Here is a 22,068-nt window from a genome sequence, read left to right on the forward strand (position 1 = left end):
CTGTTGCTGAACCTAGACCTGACAAACTGCAGCATCAACCCCAGATCTTTTCCTTAGTTAAATCCAGGTGGAGACTTTTTTTTTGGCTAGGCAGTGTATAAATGTTAATTTGTTCTATTGTTATGGGGTGCTCAGTTTTATGCACCATTCAAAAAGCAATCCATGCTGAAACATTCCTTGTGGTTTTAGTATGAATGGGTGGGGCTAAACTGCGGAGGACTGAATAGACAGATGCATTTTAAACACAGCAGGTTTCATGACATCACAATCACTGTATTGATTTCTATGTTTGGACTGAATGAATTTAGGAGTGAAAAACAAAGCTATGCTGAATAGGGTTGTTTTGTATTTTCATATCACGTGTATATTTTGGTGGTGTGGGGGAGGAGGTGTATATGATTTCTATGATTATATTTAAACCATTATTTACACGTGTAACTCAGGTCTAAAGTTGCAGACTTGCTCTAAACAATTAGAAACTTCTATAAGAATTCATTCTCCACTAAGGGGAGCTATTGCACTCAAACTGCAGTGTTTGTTTTCACACTTGCAGTATCCAAGGGAATTGGCCAGGCTACATTGTGAATGAGTATATGAGTATATGTGAATAAGTATATTTTTATACCCTACATTTATGTGGTACCTTATATCTGTCTTACTCTGTGAACCTGCCTTCAAGACAAGCTTACTTTTGGCAAGATAAAGGGGAATAAAACAACTGAACACAGCCTAATTTTACAACACGTTGACTTTGTAATTATGGAAGCCCATTTCCGAACCAAAAATAAGATCATTTAGAGATACTATGTCATAATGGGCTTATATATGTAACTAACTAGTAAAATTCAGACATATTTTTAGCCTTCATTATATATAGCTTATATCCACTTTAATTATCTTCACACATTATTAGATAACAAAACAAGTCTCATTATTACTGAACAGTCCTGATATCTTTTATAAGACAGGTGTATATTTTAACACCTAACATTTCCATTTTATTGTGTTGCCTATTCAATGTGAGCTACTGGGCCCCTTTTTGTTAGCTAGCCAGCTAACTTTTCCAGAACATAAACGGAACCGATGGCTGTATTTAATAAGGACAAAAAATGTTGTAATATTGGAAATGCTAACAGTTTTTCTCTTCTTCTTCCAGCTTCTCCTTTGTTTTCGCTAGAAAGCATTTAGTATTTGCTGCTTTTCAAATACAGTAGGTCACTTCAATTTACATAGGTATTCTACATGTGAAACTGTTCTTCTACCCCTGTTGCCTGCATTAGCCAATAAAAGAAAATATACAGAAAAACGAGTGAATCAGGAAAAGCCTTCAGACTGAGGTCAACCTGTGAATTAGGATTCTTGGCCTCACCCACCTTGACTTGCAACCACCGATTGCAGAGCCATGGATATTCATTAGTACGAGCCGAAATTCTGTCCTATTCTTCCTCCCCCACTCCTCCACCAAACTAAAACAGCCAGAAACAGGAGCACTTGCAATTGCCCCTGCCCTAAAGTGCCCTCTCTAGTGACACTGACTACCCTTTTTGTATGGGAAAAGTCATTGAGTGCCCCCAAGGGTGCCCCCTCTTGTAATACATTAAAATTGTGTGCCCTCTAGATCATGAATAATTTATAATGTGTTTTAATTAAATGCTCTTCTGCTCTTTATATAGAAAAGGGTGCCATTAGGTGCGTTCTATGCCACCATTTACTCATAGGCGTGCACACATAATGCACACACATGATGCTAAAGCACCACCAACTCTGCCCTTTATTAACCAAAGTGCCCTTTTGAAACTTCGTTTTTTTTTTGTTTGTTTGTTTGTTTGTTTGTTTAAATATTATTATTATTAATATTTTACTGAAGCCGCGTTGAAATTATCTTTTGAAAACCTGTGCGATTAAAACGAGTGAAAACAGAATGCCCTGAAATCAGCTCACACAGGACACCTCTATCTTCCTCTGTCACGTGACCCCGCGCGGTCGCGCAAGCATAGGCCAATCACGAAGCCGGTTCAGGAAGAAAGTCCCGCCTCTTAATAGAAACAGCCAATCAGCTCACTGTTTTGCGGAGCTTGGAGGAGAGTGGGGAAGCCCCCCTTCGCTGTGGAGGATTTGTAAAGTTTTCTTTTTTAGATTTAGCTGCGGGGTGCAGCGAGCTGACGTTAAAACAGATCTGGATATACAGCGATTTTTCTAAAAGGTAACGGAGCTTACCATGTAAACTGTTATGAGATTATTTCTGATAGCTGGTTAAAAATAAACGACTCAAAACCCACAGATCAAACCCTCTGTGAGCTTGTGATAGTCATTGTGACTTGTAGACTAGGATTACTGTAAATTATAATGAAGGAAAATTATTTTAGCTAGCTTAACTAGTTAGATAGAAGCTGTATGTAGTGCATAGACAGAATTTAGTACAATACTTCATGTAGGTAGTTTAAAGCAGTCTCTTAACCCATTCATATGATCAGCTAATAAACTCTCATTTATTGAATTTACCTGTTAATATCCCTTAGCCCCTTAGATTTACTAATGGAATATTTCTGGTCCTTTAGTAAAAGCTCATGAAACTAACAGACTAGGAGGGTTTGGGTTATCTAAAGTTTATATTAACATCTGCCAAAAATCTCTATGAAACATAAGGTTACATTCTTTTACGTAAAAGACCACCATCATAAGTACTTTTAGTCGAAAAAAGGTGGCGTAAATGTAAATATACAAATATACAACAGAATTGACATGCCAATTATAATAATAATAATAATAATAATAGTAATAATAATAATAATAATAATAATAATAATAATAATAATAATAATAACATCTGTTATATTCTTTTAAACATTAGGTGATACCTCATCAGTTTTTTTCATATATTTAAATATAGTTCAGACATTTTTTTTATCAACAGTAAATGTAAAGTGGAGTAACATGTTTAGGTTGTAAAGTGACCTTTACTTGGATGTAACTAATAATAAACAGAAGTACAAAAATAATGGTTTATTTGTGATTAAAGGTAATTCCACAAATGTTGTTTTAAGAGACTATAAGATGGGCTTATTCAAATAAGCAAATTACATTATATTATATTATATTACATTATAGATGTGTCCCCCCCAATATCAAACCTGCTCCTATGCCCTTGCTAGCAAGGCACACTAGATGCGCTGCAGCAGCAGTTCAGTTCAGCCAGTCTTCAGCACAGCACGCACGGCAACAGATAGGCTTCTACTCCCCCGTGTCCCACCAGCCAGGTAACATACACATCAAGTGAAATCCTACCGTTTGCCCTCTAAACCCAACCTGAAATCAGTTTGTTGTGCAGTAATATGTCTCATACAGCACCAAACTACTATGTATTTTATCAGTTGGTGGTGTGACATTTTTCCATTGACAACTCACGTTTAGAGAATGTTACAAATAAAAGTCAAATTTCATTCAACATGTGCGTGTAATTTTTTTATAATGAAGTGTTCCACGTGCGCTAAAAAGTGCCCTTTTTCCCCTCTGAGCACTTGCCCCCCAAAATGTCTGTGCACGCCACTGCATTTACTAGACAAGCCATTCTTTACTGGTGGGTCGGTTGTTCAAAAAAATAAAAAATGATAAATAATTAATGCTCATCTGATTCTTTTATATTGGGAAAGAAAAACAGATAGATTTTCTTACTACTGTACTCTGAATGAAGAGAATTGAAATATCTAATCTAATAATCTAATGAAATATCTAGTGGCCTAATTTATTTTGTGCAGTTTTGATATTTCATTTTATTGTAGTTTGATATCTGAAATCTGTATTTTTTTTTTGTTATTTCAGCCATTTTTTGTTCTGCAAATACATGCTCTGAATGACAATATTTTTATGTGGAATTTGGGAGAAATGTTGTCCGTCGTTTATAGAATAAATTAATTTTACTCAAACATATATATATATATATATATATATATATATATATGTTATATATGTATATATAATACAGATTATGATACTGCACATGGTGAATTTAGCTATTACACATAGTAAAGCACTAGAGCAGTAATAAGTAAACTGTTTTATTAAACATAGTAAGATTTAGTGATAGATAATAGGATAAACTGTATTTGATATTATAAGACAGAGAAAATTGTTGTCAGTGATGGCTCAAAGTTAGTAGATCTGTAACTGTCAAAACATAATGCATAAACTTTTAACATTAAAAAATATATTTTTTTCGTTACAAATTAATCATTTCATGTCCTTCAAACTTTTTATTTTGTTATGATTGTCCAGTTTTATGTCTTTTTTTTAATCACGCAGAATTTGGGCTTGGTTTCTTAAAACTGTTCTAAAATTATTAAGAATACAGAGTGAACATGCAGCTCCTCTAACTGTCCTGTAAGATAATCTCTCCAAAGCTTTCAAAGTTTCAAAATATAAAGAAAGGGCTTGATATCACCTATATAGGCATACAGGCCTAGGTCTGTTAAGGGGTTAAAAAATATTAAACTTCCATCCATTTATGTTTTCAGTTTTAGCCACACCCCTCTACAGTGTACACGCGCTAAATCGTAAAGTAGGTAGCCTCAGTATTGTTTCTCCCCTGTTTAAGCACTAAACTGTGCAGTTTAAGGAGAAAAGGGGGAGGTAAATATTAGGAGTTGAGTCATAAGTGATCATCCACCTGCCTGATTTACAACTGTTCACTCATTCATCCACAGCGGAGCGCTGACGTCACGTCGTTACCTCTTGACGCGCAGAGCCAATCAGGAGGCTCGGCTGAGGGAGACTGAAACCAGCGCTGCTGCGGCTGCTGCTGAGAGCTGCAGAGAGCCGCCGACCGGAGCGCCTCAGTATCGACACATGGCTTTACTGAACGTTTAGTAGACGCTGGTGGATTAGCCGCGCAGGGACTGATATCTAGTCGACACGGCTTCTGTGTTCAGTGGGGTAACACGCTGAAACTGCTGCAGCGCGTGCTACACCTGGGATTTTCTTTATTGTTGTTTTTTCCTGTGGAATTTAGTGAAACAGCTGCTGCCAACATGTCTCGAGACCCAGAGGACGTGAACAAACTCACAGAGAGCACGTATAAGGTAAATACCCGCTCAGTAACTGCGCGAGAGGAATCTGTGAGCAGTTTAGCGACCTGTTACCACAAACTTCAGCATGTAGCTTTAGCTTTAGTTCTTTTCTCCTCTCTGTGTCACTGACTGAGGCAGCACGCCAGCTCCAGCCAAGTCAGGTGTAAAGATAGGCTGAGATAAAGTCAAGCTACGTGATAAGAATATTGATTACTGAGTCGTTTATGTTAAGCTGACAACAGTAATTTAGCTTTTAATAATAATAAAAAAAACTTTATTTACAGCTCTGTAACGCAGCTCGCATTTCAAATATCAGATATACCTCTAAATAGCTAAATCTTTACTAGTAATAATAATTTCAGATCTATGAAACTATTCTGATTAGACTCATCACCAAGGCATAGGGCTGGGAGGATAATCAAATTAATCTGATTGATCGAATTAAGATACTGTTTTTAATGCGATTATCAATATGGGATAATCGAGATCGTAAATTACTGCTCAACACATAGAAGCTTCAAGAGGGACATTTGCTTCTGTCAGAAACCTTTAAAGAACGATTTTATATTTACTTATATAGATTACACATATACAGCTCTGAAAAAATAAGAAAATCTTTGTAAAATTATTTGATTTTTCTATTTATAGATGTTTGAATAAAATTAACATTGTTGTTTTATTCTATAAACTACTGACAACATTTAAGCTAAATTTCAAATAAAAATGTCGTCATTTAGAGCATTTTTACAGAAAATGAGAAATATGCTGAAATAACATAAAAAATATGCAAATAATGCAAAGAAAACAGCTTCATATTCATAAAGTTTGAAGAGTTCAGAAATCAATATTTGGTGGAATAACCCTGTTTTTTAATCAGAGTTTTCATGCATCTTGGCATGTTCTCCTCCACCAGTCTTACACATTGCTTTTGGATAACTTTATGTCACTCCTGGCGCAAAAAATCATCTTCTGTTTGGTTATATTTTAGAGGTTTTAAATTTGGTAAAATCAAAGAAACTCATTCTTCTTAACTGGTCTCTTAATTTTAAACTGTGTTAAATATAAAATCTTTGGTAAGGTTGCTGTAAGGGGGCTACTTACTATTGGTGAAAAAAGGTAGGAAGCAAAAATCTGCACATTACTTTAAATGCTGCTTATTGTTTATGAATAAAAAAAATCTAAATTTAGGTAAATACTAAAATTATAAAAATAAGCAAACAATATAAGATTTAATTAAGAAGAAATAAAAATAATATTCACAATAAAGGTATAAGTAGACAGGCTAAAATGAAAAGCAATAAATCAAAGAGATAAATAGTTAAAATAATAAAATATACGCAATAAAAAAAGAAAAGGATAAAATAAATTAAATTAAAAAAGTTAAACAGAAAATTAGAAGAAAAAAAGACAAAATAAAACCAAAACTGAAAGTGGTTAGAAAATAAAAAAGTTTAAAATTATTTAGTGACACCAGTGAGCTGAGTTTTAGAGTTTTCTAAAGTAAATTCCAGCTAATTCAGCCAAATATCCTTGACATTGTATTCTCTATTTCTCTTATCCTTCATACATACTCTATAATGACCTTTATACTAGTAAAAACTCCACTTACAGTTTTGTTATACATATCTGTAACTATATTTTCAGAAAAAAGTGGAATTATAGATTTTAAATAGAGTTTCTTCTAGTAAAGAATGCATCAAGGAGATCTGTATTTTTTTTCTGTACTTTTCTGTTTTACCCTCATCTGACATTTAAAACAAGTTAAGGAAAGCACTGCCACACTTTCAGTTGAGTTTCTGGGCTGAGTAAAGAAACCAGTTTTATGTGGGGTGTAAGAGTTGCATACCTGATAACTCATTGTTTTGCCAAGGGTGTGCCTTGGGAATTGAAAATGGAGCTACGCAGCTCTTTGGTGTTTTATTAGAGAACCAGGAAACCCTGAATGACTTCTGGCCAGGCCAGGACTTTGGTCTTTTAAAGCAATTAAATAAGGAAAAACATGTTAATGATTAGACATCCTTTATGAAGCGCTATATTTAGAACATACAGCATGCTCTTCTAACACTTTTTTCAACACATCTTTATTATGGGAAGTCTCTTGTTCACGTGCCCAGATTGCCCTTATTTACTGTAATTGTGACTTATCAGTTGTGTTAACAGAAACACAAATATTATTTGTACTTTCTGTTTTGTTCAAGTATATACGTTGAATGGCATTGTACATTTTAGTAATATAATTTCAGGAAAGTAAAAAAAAAACATATCGATTATTGTGAATTAAGGATGCACCAGGTATTCAGCAAAAATTAGTACTTTCAAATTATACCGAACAATAACCTTTTAATGACATGATCAATTGCAACCAGCATGAAAGTAAGGTGCTCTTAGTTAAGGTAGCAGAAGTAAAATAAAGGTTAATCGGTGAAAAATGTGTTCAGTACTCAGCCTTCAGCTAAAAGTTTCTGTTGTAGTTATAAGTCAAAAGTTATATACGAACTAAACTTATAACACACAGACATTCGTACTATGTCTTTTATGAAGCACTTGGTGTAAATGTCCACAGTAACCAGGCTTTTTGTGCCTTTAGTTAATGATCAAAGCACATGTGAAACCCACAGCTAAAACAATCAACAAATAGGATCACTTACTTTTTCTAGCCTTCAATTGAGATGTAGGTATATGTTTTAAAACAGTTCTGTTTACACTAGTTAAAAGTGAAAACCCACACTGGGGTTTTTTTCCAACTGCCTGGGCAGCTCTGCTGCACCTCAGCTAACAAAACCCTGTGGATTTTTACTTTTTACTTTCTGGACCTGGACTACCCACCTCTGTGTGTAAACATAGGATCTCCGGTGGATTTTGCGTTTTACAGTTTTACTCTAAGACTAGGTCAGTGTCTGAACTGCACTCAGCAGGGCATTACACATGTTTTAAAGTAACATATGACATTGCCAAGACTGTTATTATTTTAAAAACAGTATTTATGTAACAGTTTGTCTTTATTTTAAAACATTTCTGACTGACTTGTGCGTCTTGCAGTGCTGTTAGCCAATCAGAGGCGATATGTTTGCATATATGAATATTCATGAGCAGGAGCGGACATCCTATCGTTCCCCCCAAACTCCTCTGCTGGACTAAAGCACCATTTATACTTTACAAAAAACAGCTCACATGGCATTCATTCATACTAGAGTCCACAACTAGACATTTAAATGAATGAAAAAACGATGGAATGAGAACTTTAATAGTCAATACTTAACTCTAGGGGATTTACTAAATTGAAATTACCTTTTCTCCCTCTGGTTGTACAAAAGCACATAAGCAGAGATGTTTCTTTCCTGATCACCACTATGTTCTTCATGGTCATATACTGGAACAACACATGCATTTAGTGCAGTTACTACTTGTATTCACATATTTTAAGCAAATGCCATTAAGGTCTAGGGTTATCCTTTCAGAATTCTTTAAAGTCCGTACGTATTGTTGACCTTGTGCTCTTTTGTTTTAGAATGTGATGGAGCAGTTTAACCCAGGATTGCGCAACCTCGTCAACCTCGGGAAGAGCTACGAGAAAGCAGTGACAGGTAAACTCTTCACATTGTTTTATCGTCAGCTCATTGGACAATACATGTGTAAAAAAGTGACATAAAAAAACCTGATGGAAAATATTAATGCCAGGAAAGTGTTTTTTTTTTTTTTCTATAAAAAAATAATTTAATGTAATAATGTAATTTGGTTTTCACTTCAAAGCACACAATCTTTTTGGGTGATTTCTGTTTACACCTGTGTTTTATCTGATAATCTGATAGGGGAGAGCAGTTGTGATTTAAATGGTAAATTCCAATGTAACATTAGTCTTACTGAGCATATCAGGAATATTATCATTGGTCACATCTGTGTTTCATTACCAGAGAACATGATTAACTCTGTTTAACTGGATTCTGGAAAGTACAGGCTGTGAAATGTAGCTTAGAATAAAAAGTCTAAAAAAAATCAGCATATACTAGCTTTTTTTAGTGTTTTTTTTTTATTTTTTTTTATTATATCTTCAGAATTTTCAAAATTCCCAAAAGAATTTTGAGATGGACCACTAGATAACGTTCTTAAAAATAGCAGTGTAACAAATCTAATAGCTCCATAAAGAAGTCAATATCATGCAGATACAGCTAGAAACCTTTCCAAACACTATGCTCAATTTCAAAATAAAGCTTTTTTTTCTCTGACATCCATAATTCAATATTACACACAGTCTTAGACTCATGTTCGCTATTTATTTATAATAAACTCAGTGGACAGCCATTCCTGCAGCACCCGAAAAGCAGGAAGTTTGTCAAGGCCTTGCTGAAGCTGGGTATTGAACCCACAACCCTGTCATTGATAACCTGGTCTCTAACCACTAAGCCACCACTGGATGAAGGGTTGATTCTGTCAGTCAGTCAGTGATGGAGACGTTCTGTTCATTTCTGTACTGTTGTTAAGGTGTTTGTGTAAAAAGTGTTGGTTAACAAGGTGTTTTTTTTTTTACAGCGATGACCCTCGCTGGAAAGGCATATTTTGATGCAGTTTCAAAGATCGGAGAGAACGCTGCCGTGTCGCCAGTCTCCAGGGAGCTGGGTGAGTCTGCAGCATCGCCTGTGACTGTGGGGGCCAGGGGTGGTGCGAGAGAAGCTGATTACATTTTAAAGTAGATGATTCATTCATTGCATCCAGCATGACTTGGAATAGCATTTTTTTTTTTTTTTTTTTTATCTTTTTATTATTATATATTTTTTTAAGTCAGATGGCTTCCTGTGCAGAAGTCGTGCTCACTTTGGGTGGCTGTTTATTGGTGATGACTCAGTGTTCACTTCATTCATTGGAAGTGAAAATGAAGGCAAGCGTTTTGGAGCTTGCCTGTGATTTATAAACGTCCATTAGACTGATTTTCATGCTTGCGTGTCGGCTCTGCTCTTGGCTGAGTAAATGCTACTGATGTATGCAGGCCTGTTTGCACCTATTTTTTATGAGGCTTGGTTTGAGGCTGCTAAATGGGCTCTCGTGGTCCTCTCTGTGGTGTTCAAATCTAAAATCCACCCTTTTGTTCACATGCTGGGTTTAGACTGCAGTTTGAAGTTATTGATGTGGATTGGGGGAATAAAGTGATGAACAGAACCCCCTCACTTCAAATGTGTGTTTTTTTTTATTTCTGTGTGACGCCAGATACAGTACTAATAACGATTATAACTCTGAATAAACTACATGATAGGTTCCTATAAACCCTGATATTTATAATGTTAGATTTGTATAGATTGTATAGACAAATAAAAATTGCCACAAGGCAGTAACACATTCACGTAGTAAAGCATAATAATCCCACACTGCAATTGTGCTGTCAGCTTTCATTAAGTGTTATCTGTTGTTGTGCATGGACATCAATAACTGCTTCATGGTATCAATGCTCCCTATTGCTGATACCAATACTGTATTTAAGAGCCTGGTACTGGTGCCAATACCAATACAATATTTGACAAAGGGCTGGACGATTTTGTAAGAAAAACTTATCTTGATATTTTTACATCCATTCATCTTCTACCGCTTATCCAGGGGTCTGGGTCAAAGTGGCAGTGGCCTAAGCAAAGAGCTCCAGACCTCCCTCTCCCCAGCTACCTTTTCCAGCTTGTTGGAACCAATGCGTTCCCAGGCCAACTGAAAGATATAATCCCTCCAGCATGTTCTGAGTCTTCCTTGTGGTCTCCTCCCTGTCGGACATGCTCGAAACACCTCGCCAGGGAGGCACTCAGGAGGCATTCGGACCAGATGCCCGAACCACTTCAGTTGACTCCTCTTGATGTGGAGGAGCAGCAGCTCTACTCCGAGCCCCTCCCTGATAACCAAACTCCTCACCTATCTCTAAAGAAGAGTCCAGACACCCTTTGCAGGAAACTCATTTTTATCGCTTATATTCGAGGTCTCATTCTTTCGGTCACTACGTAAAGCTTGTGGCCATAGGTAAGGTTTGGAGCTTAGACTGACCACTAAATGGAGAGCTTTGCCTTCCAACACAGCTCAGAGTCTGCAACACGGCGGATGCTCCGCCGATCCTCCTGTCTGTCGACCTAATGCTTCATCCTTCCCTCACTTGTGAACAAGATCCCGGGATACTTGAACTCCTCCACTTAGGGCCAACAACTCATTCCCAACCCTTTTCCGACTGAGAACAATGGTCTCATCTTTAGAGGTGCTGATTTTCATCCCGGCCGCATCACACTCTGCTGTAAACTGGTCCAACAAGAGCTTAAAGGTCTTGGCTAGATGAAGCCAACAGGACCAAATCATCTGCAAAAAGCAAATGTGAAATTTTGAGGTCACCAAAACAGACTCCCTCTGCCACTTGGCTACAGCAAGAAATTCTGTTCATGTAGATTATGAAGAGAATCAACGACAAAGGGCAGCCATGACGGAGTCCAATGTTTTCAAACATTTGACTTTCGATTACTATTTAGATTTTTAATGTTTAGTTAACAGATAGGTCGATCAAACAACAACCACACAACAAGCAAAGCAATCAATTGCCTGTGGCCTCAATCTGGCCTGGTTATGAGCTAAAAGCAACGACTAACTGTGTAAGCCCCCCTTTCAATATTGTGATGGTCAATTCAGGACAGTACAACCAACCTGTACCAACCCATCCCACTAGTAGCTGACAGTAGCCCACTAGGTAGCCTGAAGCGTGCCTCCCCAGAAACGTAACGTTTCACTACGCGGACAGCCGAACACATCTGCTTTTGCAGTTTAAACCGAGACAAAGCCATGGACATACATGCAGAAGTTGAAGGGCTCAATTCCACCAGATGCATGTATGCTGTGTCAAGGTGTCAGTAAAGCCGATATGTTTCAATTCCATTCAGTATTGGTGCTTCCAACTGCTGTGGCTGTGCTGCGTTCTGGCAGCATTCAGCGCACCATAGAAAACATGTTAAAGAAGTTTAAATGGCTCAAAGTATAAATAGCCCAGTTTGCTTGGGGCCCCCAAATGCCTTGAAACAGCCCTTAACACCATTTAAAGTGATGCACAATCAGTTATTTCTATTACATTATTTTTAAAAAAACAAAGCAAGCAGGTAAAAAAAAGTAAGCAGCCCTCTTTAACCTTACATGCAGCTTTTATATTAAACACAGTGCAAACATGTTGTAAAATATGTTGTAAAAAATACTACTGCCACATATCAAAAAAGAGTTCTTAACAGGTTCTCTACTGAAGTTCCTTGTGGCAGCTTCTGTGTGTAAAGATGAATAATCTTAACAATCCCATTTTGAAAATTGCATTAAAACAGTAATTCCATTAGTCAAATTAATTTCATTAACCTCCCAGCCTTAATTCGACAAATTACCTTTCAGTTTGGCTCCTTTGGCCAACTATTTGACCTGTACAATTTCCACATTCATGTAAACAATTAACTGTATGTATATGCACAATGCCCCATGACTTCTAGTGCAATTTGTCCCTTTTCTTCAAGCCCTGTGTTTTGTGCCTGAGCTACCCTCCTTAGCCTGGAATCCCTGTCAGACAGCACAGACGACTCCCAGACAGTGTGAATTCTCTCACACATTGAGAAGAGTGCAGCAGCAAACACACAGAGCAAACAGTGCCTGGACCCCCCTCTCTCTCTCTCTCTCTCTCTCTCTCTCTCTCTCTGCTATTCACCCTCCCCTCTATCTGCCTTAAACTGCTCAAATCTGCCTCATGACTCATCTATCGCTCACTCGCTCTCTCTCTATCTCTCTGTCGCCCTGCGCTCAGGATTTCATAACCCACAGATCTCTTAGCGCTGATAAACAGGGACACCTTTTAGGAGGGATCTGTCATCGCCAGCGACTTGATATGCTAGTGGCATATGCAATCCTTATGAAGCCCATAAGCAGAACGTGTTTGTGTCTTGTAAATCACGTCAGAAAGGCCACGCTAAACATGTGTTACATGTTTTCTCACAATTGAGTTTCAGAGGTCTGTTTTGTTTTTGTTTTCCCTTCATCATCAGCCAACAGGATCTCACCAATGCTTTTGTGGATATTAGGCAGCCAGTAAACCTTACACTGCTTACACCACATTGTCAGTTCTCAAAGTTATTTTTCTTGGACTCATGAAAAATGGGCAAACATAAAAATCTGAGTCACTTTGTCAAGTACCAAACTGTGATGGCTTGACGACTGGGTCAGAGCATCTCCAGAACATCAGCAGGTCTTATGAAGTGGTCCTGGTATGCAGTAGTCATGCCCAAGATTCATTAATTTGATCTATGGAAGCCCCACCTCAAAACCTTTAAGACTTAAATGATCAGCTAATATTTCTCTCAGACGCCCTGCAAATGGCTCATTGAAGAGTCTCCCAAGGAGCTTGTGCATGAATGCACACAGATGCTCCTTAAAGACAATGTTGTGCTCTACTGTGTTGTCTGTGTTGGCTCTTCTTCATCAGGCTAATTTTATTATTTTTTAATTGCTTCAGGCTTACATTCACATTTGTAGATTATGTAAAACTAACCCACTTTTTGAAGGAAGCAGGGTGAAGTCTTTTAACACCACTAACTGGATACCCCTCTCAAGAGTATGTCCCTTAGCCCAGAACATTCAAGATCAAAACAGCAGAGGTAACTAACACCACTAATCACACGCAATCAAAAGTACAGCAAAAATTGCTGGAAAGCTAAAGGAATCATATGATGGGGAGATTAAGTTTTTAGATGTAGATAGGTAGACATGGATAGATTTGAGAGGATGAACATTACAGAAACATTTCTACCAGAAAATCAAGTGACTAAGAACACACTTAAAATAGATAGTTTCCTTTTTCTTTTTTTTTTCAAAGGGTCAGTATAGCGGTAATGTCTCACTCCTGTCTGGTTGTACGTCAGCTATTATTGTTACAGTTGAATTTGCATTAGTCACAGCTAATAGTGAACTTTTCTTCCTGGAAATGCCCATTGACTTTTGCCTTTGTTGAGTTTCGAGTTACCGTTAATAGATTTTCTGTACTTTTCTAAGTACAGAAAACAGGGAGAAAGTAAAGGAAATGGCATGGAAAGTATTGTTCATTTTGTTTGACAGAACAATACAGATACTACAGATAGTTGAGTTGACACTCTGGACTAGATTTAGAGGAAAAACATTTGAATAAGTATATAAAACCATAATCTTAGTTTAGTGTAATGAATATGTAAATGAAAAGTGACTCATTTTTTGTTTAATGTTCATATATGTTTGATACATACTCATCTAGCCAATTCTTATTTGACTACTAATAATAATTTCTAGTTTATCCATGGTCTGTATGAAGTAAACATTGTGATTTCACAGTGCATTGCCTTTATTTTTAAAGATAATGATCTAAAGATAATGTTAATGGTTAAAAGTACTATTTTTTGTCTACTGTTAAATGGTCAAAACGCAGTCTGTCTAACCTGCAAGTTTTATTTATTTGTTTGCTTGTTTGTTTATTTTCCTTACAGCTGAACATACCAGGAAGGGTCAATGCAACAACAGCTGCACACATTGGTTTATTTATCTTTTTGTTAGTATAATAGTTTAATGAAGTGATTTAACACTAGTGCAGTGTTCCTCACTCCTGGTCCTGAGGAAAGCTTGCCCTGAACTTTTATTGCTTTTCCTGGTCCCAACACACCTGATTCAACTAATCGATTCATTAACAAGTCCTTTCAGAGGTGAAGGGGGCTGTATTAAAACTGGAAATCCACTAAAATGTGCAGAGCAGGGTGCCTCCAGGACCAGTATTGTAAAAAAAACACTGCTCTAATGTTAAATCATCATTGCTGTTCTGTCAGTTCCGGCTGATCGCTGTGTTTCTCCTATCCGTCGTGTTTCCGTGAAGTGGCACTGCATGATGAATTGCCATCATGGCGCTTCATTACTGTGGGGTTACAAGTATAGTAACCTGTCTGAGCCGGAAGACTGAGTTGAAACTGTTGGGCTGGAATGCAATGAGTGCGCACGGCGGCCCTGCCCTATTCCCTGTGCATACACATTCTTCTGAAACGAAGGACGAGGAAATGAAACAGGCTTTATTTCTTGAATTAAGTTTATTCTTATTAGCAGTATTGTTTTGTCTAATATTTGATCAATCATCTGGAGACACGCATTGTCTCACTGCTTTGAATTGTCCTGTAGTGATGGGCTGTCTCTTTATTTCCAGTTCTCTGACCCTGTCATACACTTCTACCTTACAACCCCTGAAATTACCTTAGGCATTAAAAAAAAGTTCCAAATTCTTTCACAAACATTTATGACCCTCCTCCCCTCCCATTTTCTGAACTACGGTTTTCCTTGGCATTTCAAAGGGAAGTCAGTGTTAATCCTCTTATCTGGAGGCACCTGATGGTTGTTTTAGGTGAGCTGAAATGCTAAGATCCGGGAGAAAAAAAGAAAACAGCAAAGTCACAGTGTCTGTAAAAGGTAAGACAGGGTCTATTTAGAAGAATGTGACTAATTGGTGGAGTTGTTCATGCCTGACTAGTTCAAAATCAAATACCCCTGTCATTTCTTGAAATAGCTGTTATTAGCTCAGTGCTGTAGTGTTTCATTAGTCAACTTTCACTGTGCTCGTTCTGACCTTCATAAATTTAGTCTGTTTGGCTTACAGAAACCTTGTCAGAAGTACAATGTACTGTATGTTAATATTTTAATATTTTACACAGTTCAGTGTTTTATAATACACTATTTTACAATACACTGAGTCTAAAAAATAACATGATATTGGTATATTTTGTGATAAAAAAAGGTTTAAATAATGGTGATATGATTTCCAGTGCAGGGATTCTTAGCAGTTTTTCTGGGGCCTTCAGTGTATTTATATTGCTATTGAAATTATATCGTATCGACCGAAATTAAGGAATATATTATGATATAAATTTTGGTCCTATTTTGTCCAGCACAAATACATACAGTATTTACCATATCAATAAGCAGAAATGACCATATCCAGCCTATAACCAGAACAGTGACATCTACTTGATATTAAAAATCTGTGATTAATCTGGCTAAAAAAAACAGTACAAATATTGCCAGCTTAGACCATTTTATTTGAATTAGACTTTGATAAAAAAGTATAAAATTTCTAGTTAAAGTTATGTTAATATTTGCGTCATATTGTAAGCATTTTAACAGGGCTGGTATGTTTTATTACAGAGCAACATATTTAAGCTATTAATTTTAATAGTAGACTAGAACTAGAATATAAAATCTAGCATGTACTATAAACTCTTTATATTTATTTAATTATTATTATTTATAATTGTATCCATTTTGCATAATCTACTAAAAAACAATTAGATCTGTGAGAAAGGGGGAGTGTAATATATATATATATATATATATATATATATATATATATATATATATATATATATATATATATATATATATGTGTGTATACAGTGGTAGAATGGCTTGTTGTTTGATATGCAAATAATACAGTTGCATCAGATGTCATAGTTAAAAAAATATCCATGTTGCACACTTCCATGATGCACACTGTAAATATTTTGCCTGTGATATCATGTTATCATGTACGTTGCTCATCATGCTGATGTTTAGCAGTGATTTTGGATATCTGAATCTCTCGTTTCCATTTTTGTTGCTTTACTAAAACAGTAAAGTACAAATGCAACAATACAGTGCAGGATGGTCAAAGTGTGAATAAGATCATGTGACCTCAGACACCACATTCACCAGACTTAAATACCAGTAAGGACTTGACATGAGCAAATGACACAGTGGAGTGTGGAAGTCCTCAAACCAGAGAAGCATCTATAGAATGTGAAATCACTTAAGTTTTTACTTTTTGTGTCCGTCCTCATTACAAAAATGACAGTTATTGACCGTTATTTGCTTGTAATTCAACTTAATGTGGTATAACAATAAACAGAAACATAAAGTAGTACAGAAACATGAACCTACTGGTAATATGCCTAATTCAAAACGCCTTGTAAAAATGCTCTAAAATGTCTTAGAATTAAATTCTATACACTGACATGCTAAAGCTAATGTCAAGGAAACTAGTATTGTGTCCTGTGACTTTTGGAATATCCCATGAAAGCTAAAGAATGATATGCTGCATATGCTGGAATATGCCTCCTGCACTGTGAGTCCTGCTGGATTTGCTTGTGTTTTTCCACTGACAACTCAAGCTGAATGCCACTGGTGACAATCATCATCTTTACCTTTAATTACTTCATGCAATACACTGCAAAAAAATATTTTGATGACGAGAGAGTCTTCTCAGAGAAAGACCTCTCCAGCTAAATCCTAAAGACTTTCAGTGCGATTAAGGTCAGGACTCTGTGGTGGGCAATTTCTCTGTATGAAAAATGGGTTCTCCTGCTCTCAAAACCACTCTTTAACTATTTAACTATTATAACCTGCGACCTGTGACCCTGCTTTCAAATCCTGTTCATGTAGCTTGCCATCGGCTACCAGAGCCCCGAGAGAGCACAATTGGCCTTGCTCTCTTTTTCTCTTTGGGTGGGTAGATGGCGTTCTCTCCCCACATCACTCCAAAGGGTGATGCTGATCAGCACAAGACCTCTGTGAGCTGATGTATCGGGACCAAATCGCTGCACTTTCCTCCGAGTGCTTTGCAATGCTACTCAGCAATGCTGCATCAGCAGCAGCTGGAAAAGAGGTGGTGACTGACTTCACATGTATCGGAGGAGGCATGTGCTAGTCTTTACCCTCCTGGTGTTGAGGCATCACTACTGATAGGGGGAGTCCTAATGAGTGGGTTGGGTATTGGCCATGTAAATTGGGGAGAAAATGGGATTTTTTTTTTAAATATAAAATTATAATAAAAAGTAACACTGTGTGAGAGTAATATTTAGTTTAGTTTTTGCTTATGACCTCCCTCCTATAGCTGGGAAGTGTAGTTTACTTTTGTTAACTGGAGTTAACAATACAGCAGGACTTGTTGTGAGTGCCCTACTAAAAGGCATATGCTGTACACATGCATTTCTGGACAAGCTCAAAGATACTAAAAACGAAAAGTATTAAAAGAAGAATGTCGACTGTGGTGGTAAAGAAATATTACAGGATTTTACACAAAGTCTGTTCACTCCAACATTACTTAAGTTTTAATTCTTTCAAAAGGTCTTGCGTAGCTACTTGCTGCATCAGTTAGAGATGAAATAATTATTATTAGTCACTGCATTAATCATTCTGGCATATGAACCCAAGCATCAGCTCATTTAAATCAAATATATACTTCATATACTGCACAATCTTATCTGCAGAAGGAGGGTGTGGATTCAGGTTTTCATTCTAACCGTGCATGAGCACATGATCAGCTGTTTGTAGACAAACTGAGACCGGCTGATTAAACAAGTGGAATCAGGTGGTTCAACAAGTGGTTACAAATGGAGTGCAAGGAAAAAAATGCAAATACTTTAGTGCACTAGTCCAGACACTAACTCATACCAGATGCATGAAATGAGTTATTTACTGTAGAATTTTTTGTAGCCACTAACTCAAACTATTTCATTTCACTATTTAAATATTGTAACCTTTGGAGGAGTCAAAAAAAGTTAGTTCAGCCACGACGAACCCAGAACACACATTTTTCTACCTTGTTGTCAGAGTGTGCACTATCGACAGTGCATTAGTGTGGGAGTATACACAAGCAGACAGATCTGTGAGTGGAACCACCTGGTGTTGTGTGCCGCAGGGGTTCGGATCCAAATTGTGATATGCTATTCATTAGTTGCTTTGATGGCCTTTATTGAAATGGTGGCGTGCCTGTGCTTTTGTTTAGCGGGGAGTTGTTTTCTTGGAAATTACTGTTTGAATAATGGTCTGGAGCGGCGCTAGCTCTGTGGAAATGATTGACAGGACTGAGAGCGCGCTAATCAGACAATGGCGCTGGCAGCCGCACTCTCTCTGGATGACTCCACACACATATCAATCAGCAGAGACAGATATGCTCTTTTTCCCTGCCTCCTCTGTGTGGGAACATGTTATGCATCTAAACATTTTAAGAGACCTGCAAACACATACAGCAATTGTACTCTGACATGCCAAACTTTGTGTCCCATGACTTTTGCCATGCATTAAAATTGGATGTGATACCTGCCAGAGCAGGGACAATTCTAACCAATTGCCGCTGGTCTGGTCACAATCATTACCACCAACTGCACTGTCTACTGATGGTTATAATTCCTTTTGTGTTATATTATCAGTACACATTTGATACTGGCATTTAGGAGTCGCTCAAACTTCTGTATGTTAGCCTTTGTCTAACTTAAGCCCTATTCAGACGGGATTAGTATCTCAGGGGGACCTCTGTGAAAAATATTTCACACTTCTACTCAGTGATAAAACAATAAAACTTGCATCTGGACTGCAATTGAAAAAAAAACAAAAAACAGGTGGACCAGTGAGTTTTTGGTTTGTTGTCTTTCTCTGTCACATGACCTCATGTTCAGTAGCTTCTCCATTTCCACTCACTGTTCTGTTTACATGGATCTCCGTGGAAACGTGCGCTCAAAGTGTTATTATAATGCATGGCAGTGGATAAATAGCTATTTTATTAAACGCAAGGTGATGAAACTCAGAGATGTCAGTCCGGACGGGACTTAAATTACAGGAGGACCACGGAGTTCAGCGAAAAACAGTAGATAATTTGTCCTGTGATTTTCTCAGAGTACGTCTGATATAAACGCATACATGATCGTTCTGGATGGAAATAAAATAACAGAGGACCCCCCCATAAAAGATAAAATGACCCCAGGACCCCCTGAGAAACTAATCCCATCTGGATAGGGCTTTACAACTTTTCAAAACTTATACAGGTGTGGTCAAATACTGTTAAAGTAAAATTAGTTTCACAAGAGGGGGAATACTCAAAACTATAAATGCAAGTAATTACTTTTCAGTTTCTTTAACGGTTCATTTATACTCAGTGTTAAATACAAATATGGATGTGTTTTAAGTATGTGCCTCGTTTGAAACAGGCGTATTCATTTTCATACATAAGTGGAGCATAAATTAGCTTTAATAGAGTTCAAACAACGGATCCATCCATATCTCATTTGACTGCATTTCATTTGAAAATCAGAGAGAGAGAAAGAGAGAGAGAGATATCTTTACCACATTCAGCACAAACTCTTTCCGTATATACGCTTACATAATCCAAGTATGGACATGAAAATGCAGTTGATGAGTACTGGTGCAAAGGTGAATGCATAAAATCCTCTGCCGATGCATATGATATGATATGATTTTTTTTGTGCTATTAGAATGCATATAACTCCCTGCTTATGTGAGATTATATTAAAACGGCTACTTGTGTAACTGTGCAGTCAGCCCACAATTTGTCAGCATCCTGAGGATATGTTAGTGTTTAAACACTGCAGTTGTGTTAGATATTATTTCAAAATCTCTTTACTGACATAAAGTAGTTAGTAATATGTACATAATGTTAAACTTTCACAAGGCACCTTTGCCCCCCCTTAATCAGAACGGTCCATATATAAAAACTAAGCAAAGTAATATTTTGATTATCCAATTATTTATTTGTATCTATGGAGCTGATCTTCTAGGGCACTTTATAGTCCTATAATTACAGAATGTACTATTCTGATTCTTGGAATACTTTTATTATCTTCATTTCACCCTGTTCTTCAGGACCATCATTTTGGCCACATTCGCATTTCCAGACTGAAGTGACTCAAATCAGATTTTTTTTTTTGCTCAATGTGGCTCAGATCTGATATTATTATGGCTGTGTGAACGTGTCCAGTCCGATTTTTTAAAGTAGATTTGAGTCACTTTCATATGTGGTTTTAAATTGGATAAATATCCGATCCATGGACATGCAACATGAATGTGAACGGTCATATCAGAATTCTTGTGTCTTTTTGCTTTTACTCATACACTACGTGCTTCTCTCTTGTATCCACACATCTCTTGGTGCAGCTGTGTAGCTAGATTAAAACGTGACAATATTTCTCGTCAAGCTTAAACCTGTCTCGCGAGAAACAGTTTAGTGTGGACTTTTTAAGAGGGATCTGGCAACACAAGAGCGATAGCAGCGAGTGTGGTGGCTGAGCAGTGAGAGCAGCTCTCAGCAGAAGAGGAAAATTCATAGAAGCTGCTTCTGCTACTTTTAAGTAACAGAGTGACCAACAAGACACAAACCGTAAATACTGTAAGTAAATCCTACACGTGACTGTTTCATAGGCAGGTGTACTAATCCCCTATCTCTGTACTGTATTTAAAAGAAAATGTTCTATCTCTGTTTGCACTTCAAGCATAGTCTTAATATGACTGGTTATGGTTATGCATATTTAAATTACAAGAGATTTAGGAAAAAAAAACACAAACCATAGGCTTAATATGACTGTTTGTGGTTTGCACTTATTGTTTGCTCTATATAAGACCTAGAAAAGTTTTATTTTTATTTTTTATTCTTATCCTCATTTCTATTTTTTAAAAAATCAATGTGTGAGAGAAACCAGTCTGTTACGTTTGTGTTATATGATTTTGTCAAATAAAACTCTAGTTTGCAAGCTATTTTTCATTTTTGGCGCTTTCTTTAAAATTGTATTAAATCTCGTCTCGTCTCTTTCTCGTGAACCCAGTATCGTTTCTCGTCTCGTCTCATGATATTTGTGTCTCGTCACATAGCAGATATAGCTTCAAAAACAGCAAAAGCAAACAGCCTGGCCTTTTTTTTACCTTCTCGACCTAAGCATGTACTTCAGACGTACAACAGTGACATGGTGTTTAAAAACTCCAACAGCACTGCTGTTTTTTTTTTTTTTTTCTTAAACTCCAGTGCATTGCTGTGTTTGCACTCATGTCAGTGTCGCTGCATTGCTGAAAATGATCCATCTCCCAAATAATTGCTGCTGGGGTCCTTACCATTGAAGAACAGGGTAAAAAAAAGCGAATAATAAAGTATGCAGCACTGGGTACTGCATGTAGATACAAGGACATGGTCATAATTCTATACTTAATTTGT

The 22,068-nt window shown here is 37.0% G+C and overlaps 1 protein-coding gene across 1 annotated transcript in view; it reads left to right on the forward strand.

The window, feature by feature from the left end:
* The first annotated feature begins 4,766 nt into the window (after positions 1-4,766).
* baiap2l1a (BAR/IMD domain containing adaptor protein 2 like 1a) overlaps positions 4,767-22,068 on the forward strand; it is a 49,609-nt gene continuing 32,307 nt past the window's right edge. Inside the window, exons 1-3 of the mRNA XM_007251186.3 lie at positions 4,767-5,075; positions 8,572-8,647; positions 9,591-9,677. Of these exons, the coding sequence (XP_007251248.3) occupies positions 5,025-5,075; positions 8,572-8,647; positions 9,591-9,677 (214 nt within the window). The 5' untranslated portion in view covers positions 4,767-5,024. The remainder of the gene's footprint in view (positions 5,076-8,571; positions 8,648-9,590; positions 9,678-22,068) is intronic.

Source organism: Astyanax mexicanus, chromosome 15 (assembly GCF_023375975.1).
Source record: "Astyanax mexicanus isolate ESR-SI-001 chromosome 15, AstMex3_surface, whole genome shotgun sequence".
Lineage (NCBI taxonomy): Eukaryota > Metazoa > Chordata > Actinopteri > Characiformes > Acestrorhamphidae > Astyanax > Astyanax mexicanus.